At 44.6% G+C, this 6,731-nt stretch overlaps 1 protein-coding gene across 1 annotated transcript; it reads left to right on the top strand.

Moving 5' to 3' along the window:
- The first annotated feature begins 4,077 nt into the window (after window positions 1–4,077).
- Window positions 4,078–6,092, top strand: LOC117901600 (60 kDa heat shock protein homolog 2, mitochondrial). Its single transcript, XM_034812412.1, has one exon. It carries the CDS (start codon window positions 4,078–4,080, stop codon window positions 5,797–5,799), a length of 1,722 nt encoding a protein of 573 aa, XP_034668303.1. The 3' UTR covers window positions 5,800–6,092.
- The last annotated feature ends 639 nt before the right edge of the window (window positions 6,093–6,731 follow it).

Below are 6,731 nucleotides of genomic sequence, written 5' to 3'. Positions count from 1 at the left end.
TTGGGACCATTATTATAGCCAGAATGAAGAAAATAATTTGCTGTGCCACACCCGTCCAGCAGCTTTTTTTTGCCTGAGTACCGGGTATAAAAGTTGTGACGCGTAAGAAGCGGCTCACACGTCTTCTAGTTTTTTTTGTTTTTATTTATTTTGTGTTGCTTTTCTGGCCATTTGGCGGGAAAATGTTGACTGGGTTAAGGCAAAACTTTTGGCTTGGACAAAAGTTTATCCTCTCTCTTTTTGGTAAGTATGTGCCTGAGCTTATGATTGCCTTCGGGTCGCATCATCTTCTCTCCCCACCCACCCGGTAGTTGTTTTTCCACTCGCCCCAGACATCAGCAGCCACCAGACAGCAGCATAATTTTTGATTGGGTAACTTTTTCGTCTGTCTTGTGTGTGTGGGTGAGTGTGTGTTTGTCGAGAGTTGATATCCTTTTTTTCGGTTCATTTCTTATGCTGAAAAATCCCTCACACGCGGTTTGTGCGAGGCAGTGTGACCTTTTCCACCTGACTTCCGGCGCGGAAAATGCGTTAAATTTTTACTCAAACTATAAATAATAAATGGCGGCAGTCCAACGGGGTGGGGGTTCATTGGAGTGAATCAGTAGCTGTGAGGCCGCAAACCTAAATACCGGAAATGCCATTTATAATGCGCTACCGGCTCATGTGCGTCGGGGTCGCTGGGCCCTGACCAGACGACGGGTAGTGCTGCTTCTGTTCTTCCCGCAAAGAGTGGCGGCAAAATGTTAAAGACCAAAAACCACAGCCATAGCCAGAGAGCTAGCCAATGCCACAGCCAAACGTCCCACGGGCACACGGGCAAGCCGTTTTGGCTAATCAAAATGTGCAGCCAACTGCAAAACGCGCAATGCGAACAGAGCCGCGGGTGTGGTGGGTGTGTGCGCGTATAAGGGGGAGCATAGTGGGGAAGTTGTTTGACCGCACACACACACATTCGTACACGCTTTTGAGCTCCATTCAAGTTGCAGGATAAATAACAGATTTTTTTTTACTTTACTAAATTATAAGGAAAAGTTAGCTACTTTTAAATGAAATTTGGGAAATCGGTGATCCATTTCAAAGAATTTTTGACAAACGATTGTTCGATTAAAATTATTACTTTAGAAAGAGAATCCTTTTTGGATCATTTTTACATTAATTTTTTTGTTCCTAAAGTTGAACTGTTCTTTGAGCTCAGAAATGTTATTCAATTTTGTTAACTTTCCATAGATATGACAGTAGTAAGCACTTGTCACACCATTATTCTTGCGGATTAAATCTTAATTACTAAACTTATCCCTCCACCTCACATCTATCTTCATTGTTCCTCCCCAACTGTTGCATTTGTGCCGCTTCCTCATTATTTAGCTTCAATTTGTATAAAAATCCCCCACGCACCTATACATAATAATTTACCCTTTGTTTCTTTTTATTCTTTTCTTATGTGTTATTTTTTGTTCTTTATGGCCCAATCGACTAATCAAAACCTTCTCCGAAAATCCGCTTATAATTTTCCTTTCAACTTTCCACATCGGATTGCGCATCGAGTTTCACTTTAACCAAACAAAAGGCCGAGCAGCAGCAGCCAACGAGCACCAAAAGGCCGCGGCACGTATTTTTAATTAAACTTTGTGCCATACCATTAACCCCTTTATACTTTAGGCTCAGACAGAGACCCTCCTGTTTGACCCCTCACCCTCTGTCTCTCTCTCTCTCTCTCTCTGACCCGTTGCGTGCAAAGTTCTTGCGGTTAATTATCGATGAGAGCGAACGAGAGCGAGAGCTGGAGCATCGCTCGCATCTGGCAAAACGTCCTTGGGGCACGCCAAGGCGAAAAGTTAAATGAAGTGCAAAGTCGTCGGGGGCACATTGTTCCAAAAAAGAGAGTCGAGTCTATACAAAAGCCTGTTGGACAGGGAGGGGCACTGGGACCATCAATGGGTTAATAAGCAGCCGGCCAGCAGCTGCTTCATCAAAATAATGAATAATGCTTTTGAGCTATTGTTCTATGTTGAGTTTACAAGAGGAGTCAGCCATTCATTATGTTTATCAGATGCAAGAATATTTCCCATTCCATCTCTGCACTCTCTCTCTCTCTCTCTCTCTCTCTGAAGGACTTGAGGGGTAAAGCTACATTTATCCACAAAAATAATCATTACTCCCAAGTATCCTAAAGTCGCGGCACTTTTACTTCCATTAGTTACTCTTAAAGTCCTTTCTGGCAACTTTTACTCTGATTTATTCTTGAGTGTCATATGTTTGCCGCCTAAAATAATACTAATGAATCCCGTTTGCCTAATTTATTGAATTTCTTTTGCACGCAATCGCAGACAGTGGAGAAGGTCCTTTGCTTCTCTGTCCTTCTGTCGGGTCATTTATTAATTGCGGTCTGTGTGTGGTTGCGTGTGCTAATCTCTTCATTATGCGATATCATAATGGATTACATTCAAATAAATGTGTGCCTCATTTGCCAGCTTCTTCTACTTAGGCTTTTCCTTTCCTTTCCCTTGCCTTTGTTTCTCATACCATTGCCTGCCCGTCCCTTTGCTTCCCTTCCATTTGATTCCCTTCCTCGTGCTAGCCCTTCCTTTCCTTTAATTTCCTTCAATTTCGTTGCCAATTTGCCCCTAATGATGGCGTCATGAGTGGGCTGGGTGCTCAGGGTTAATAGGTCAGCGCGCATTCTGTTGTTCTTATATTAATGTCTACTAATTTTCGGGCGGCTTTTGTAATTGAATGAGATGCATCAGTCTCAGTCGTGTGAAGTTTTAGAGTTTTTGGGTGGTATATTTTTATGGCAAGTTTTGGTGGAGTCACAGCTAATATCTCTACAGAAACTAAGCTGCAAATGCCCTCAGCTAACCCACTCTGAATTCCAGATCCAAAGATATAAATCCTTTACCCTGAGCAATCCCATTCTAACTCTGCCCCACCCCTTTTACCTGTGCGACAATTTGTAACCCGAAAAGTGAAAGCCATTTAAATAGTCGTAAAAATGTGCGACGACAAGCGACAACCAAAGTACAATAAAAGCCAAAGTTGTGGAATGGGTTCCACATCCTTCTCAAGTAACATAAGCTCTCTCTTTGCCGGGGAGGGAGCCGAGCCTCCCTCGGAAGTATCTCTGTCAGCTGCTCTTACAAGCAAGCGGCGAAAATTGAAAACTGTTAACGCAAAATTGGGTCTGGGGTTGGGGGTTGGTTGTACTCAGCAGACATTGGAGCAAGACAAGCAAAAAACGACAGCGACAAATGGCGCGGGCGCTTGTTCATGAAAATTTAAATTGCAAAATGGCTTTGCGGGCTCCCTCTGCCACTAAAAGTAACGCCCACTTTTGCTAATATTTGTGTTTTAATTACCTGGGAAAAGTGTCAGGCCAAGCTCGGGGCGCGCTCCAATATCGAGAGAGAGAGAGAGAGAGAGAGAGAGAAAGAGGGGCTAAGGCTCTGGAGGTAGGAGTAAGGAGTGTGTCTCAGTTCCTGATATCCCCTCAAGTTGTGTGCAAATTTGTCCGCCATCCTGTGGCAACAGTTTGCTGAATGCCAGTCAATGATGTGACCAGACATTGTCTTCTTTTAATTATAATATTTGTTTATAAAAACGCCGCAGGAAATTTAAAGAAAATGTTGAGTTTATATGGAAAACTACATCAAAGTTAAATGGTTAAAGCATTCTTTTCTTTAGTCCGTTTTATGTCTACGATTGTAAACCCAAAACCTACTTGATTTGCCTTCAATCTATAAATTTGTTCCAACTATTGTTTACAGCTTCTCCAATCTAAATCGACAAGTAGGCTGTGACTGGCCTCCAACTGGCAGCTAACAAAATCTCGTGCTAACATTTCTCAGTTCGTTTTGGTTTCTCAACCCGTTAACAACTATAAAATATTATTGCCAAAATCAAAAAAATAAATAAACAAAAATCAAACAAAACAAAAGTGTAAAAAAAATTTGAAACCTAAAGCTAAATTAAAAAACAATTATATCAGAAACAAATTTTAAAAAAAACAAATGTGAGTTCGATTTATCTTTCGAAAAAAAAAACTTATATTTAAAATCCAAAAAATCCTTTCGGCAGATGGCAATGCTTCGCGTGTTCCAACGAGGTTCAAAGACCAACTCAATATTAACCGGTAAAGGCTGTCGTTACTATGCCAAGGATGTGAAGTTCGGCCCGGAGGTTCGTGCCATGATGTTGCAAGGAGTGGACGTCCTTGCCGATGCCGTAGCCGTGACCATGGGTCCCAAGGGACGCAACGTTATCATTGAACAGAGCTGGGGCTCGCCCAAGATCACCAAGGATGGTGTGACCGTAGCCAAATCCATCTCTTTGAAGGACAAATTCATGAATATAGGCGCCAAGCTGGTACAGGACGTCGCTAACAACACAAACGAGGAAGCTGGCGATGGCACCACCACCGCCACAGTGCTGGCCCGTGCCATTGCCAAGGAGGGCTTCGAGAAGATTTCGCGTGGCGCCAACCCCGTGGAGATACGTCGCGGCGTCATGCTGGCCATCGACACGGTCAAGGAGAACCTCAAGAAGATGTCACGCCCTGTGAGCACACCCGAGGAGATCCGTCAGGTGGCCACAATCTCCGCAAATGGCGACGAATCGGTGGGAAATCTCATCAGCGAAGCGATCAAAAAGGTGGGCCGTGACGGGGTCATCACGGTGAAGGATGGCAAGACCCTCAACGATGAGCTGGAGGTCATCGAGGGTATGAAATTCGATCGTGGCTACATTTCGCCATACTTCATCAACTCGACCAAGGGCGCCAAGGTGGAGTTCCAGGACGCCCTCCTGCTGTTCAGCGAAAAGAAGCTAAAGACGACACAGAGCATCCTGCCCGCTTTAGAGTTGGCCAACGCACAGCGCAAGCCGCTCGTTATTATAGCGGAGGATGTAGAGGGTGAGGCCCTGAGCACCTTGGTCCTCAATCGCCTCAAGTGCGGCCTTCAGGTCTGCGCTGTCAAGGCCCCAGGCTTTGGTGATAATCGCAAGGAAACTATTGAGGATATGGCCATTGCCACTGGCGGCATTGTTTTTGGGGATGAGGCGAATCTTGTGCGCCTCGAGGACATCAAAGTGAGTGACTTTGGGCGTGTGGGCGAGGTCGTGGTCACCAAGGATGACACTATGCTGCTCAAGGGTCAGGGCCAGCGTCCCATGATCGACCGTCGCATCCAGAACTTGCGCGAAGCCATTCAGGACACCAAGTCGGAGTACGAGAAGGAGAAATTTCAGGAGCGTCTGGCACGTCTCTCCTCAGGCGTGGCCCTGCTGCGTGTTGGCGGCTCCAGCGATGTCGAAGTCAACGAGAAAAAGGATCGCGTCAACGATGCACTCAATGCCACACGAGCTGCTGTCGAGGAGGGTATCGTGCCGGGCGGCGGCACCGCACTCCTGCGCTGCATCAGCCGCCTTAATGACATCAAGGGCGCCAATGAGGATCAGAACATGGGCATCGAAATCATTCGTCGTGCCCTGCGCATGCCCTGCCTCACCATTGCCAAGAACGCAGGCGTCGACGGGGCCATGGTGGTGGCGAAAGTGGAGATCCTCGACGGTGACTATGGCTACGATGCACTGAAGGGGGAGTATGCCAACATGATCGAGCGTGGCATCATTGATCCCACCAAGGTGGTGCGCACAGCTATCACGGATGCCGCCGGAGTGGCATCACTGCTCACCACAGCCGAGGCTGTCGTCACGGAGCTGCCCCTCGAGGATGCTGGCTCGGCCGCCATGGGCGCTGGCATGGGCGGTGGCATGGGTGGCCTCGGTGGCATGATGTAACTTACACTTTGTCCGGCGGTTAAGATTACACTACACATTACACCAAGCTACACCCAATTGTTGTTTCGGCAGGCATTTTCGGTAGGCTGCACACATTTTTATTGATTTTTCCCACACTATTAACTGGATTATTCATCTTAATTGGATTATTCGTCTGATATTTAGACTGCACACATCGCACTTGCACACATCACACTTGCACTCACATATTCGTCGTTTTTTCGTGCTATTATGAAGGATTATTCTACAAGGATTATAAATACACTATAGACAAGATGTTAGGTAGACTGAGAAAGGAACACACAAGAAGAAAAAAAAACACAAGAAAAACACATATTAAAGCGCTACGCCTTGTCCCAATAATCGTTTGTCCGATTAAAACAATTCAAACACAAATATTACCGAAAACATTAAGGAAATAAGTTTCCTTTTAATGTTTCGCAAAAAATGCCAAAAGAAACGCCGAAACAATTGATTGGCTTGATGCACACACTTTATTCCGGCGAAATTTGGCGTCTCCCAAATCTTGAATTTGGTGCTTGAAAATTTACACAAAAAGGACACAAAAACCAACTTTAGCTCCAACAAATTACGCCACTATAAAAATAATGCTATGTACGTAACTCAACACAAAATTGACACTAAACTTCACATACATATGTAAATAAACTAATATAAATCAATGCAAACATTTTTCCATATATGGGAGTGATAATGGTAATTTCGAGCGGGGTATATGCTAACAATATTCCTAGATAAACAAATCTCAAGAAACAGCTCACCCTTTTTCTTTGACCCAGCAAATGCTGGAATCTTAATCAACACGGAAAATTAAGCTTACGATCATAAAATGCCAAGAAACATTATTAATTCCGTGCATCTAACTATAATCAGAATAAATAGTATTCCTAAAATGTAGCAAGTAATAGCTA

This window comes from Drosophila subobscura, chromosome U (genome assembly GCF_008121235.1).
Source record: "Drosophila subobscura isolate 14011-0131.10 chromosome U, UCBerk_Dsub_1.0, whole genome shotgun sequence".
Lineage (NCBI taxonomy): Eukaryota > Metazoa > Arthropoda > Insecta > Diptera > Drosophilidae > Drosophila > Drosophila subobscura.
This window is presented reverse-complemented; position numbering and strand designations above follow the sequence as displayed.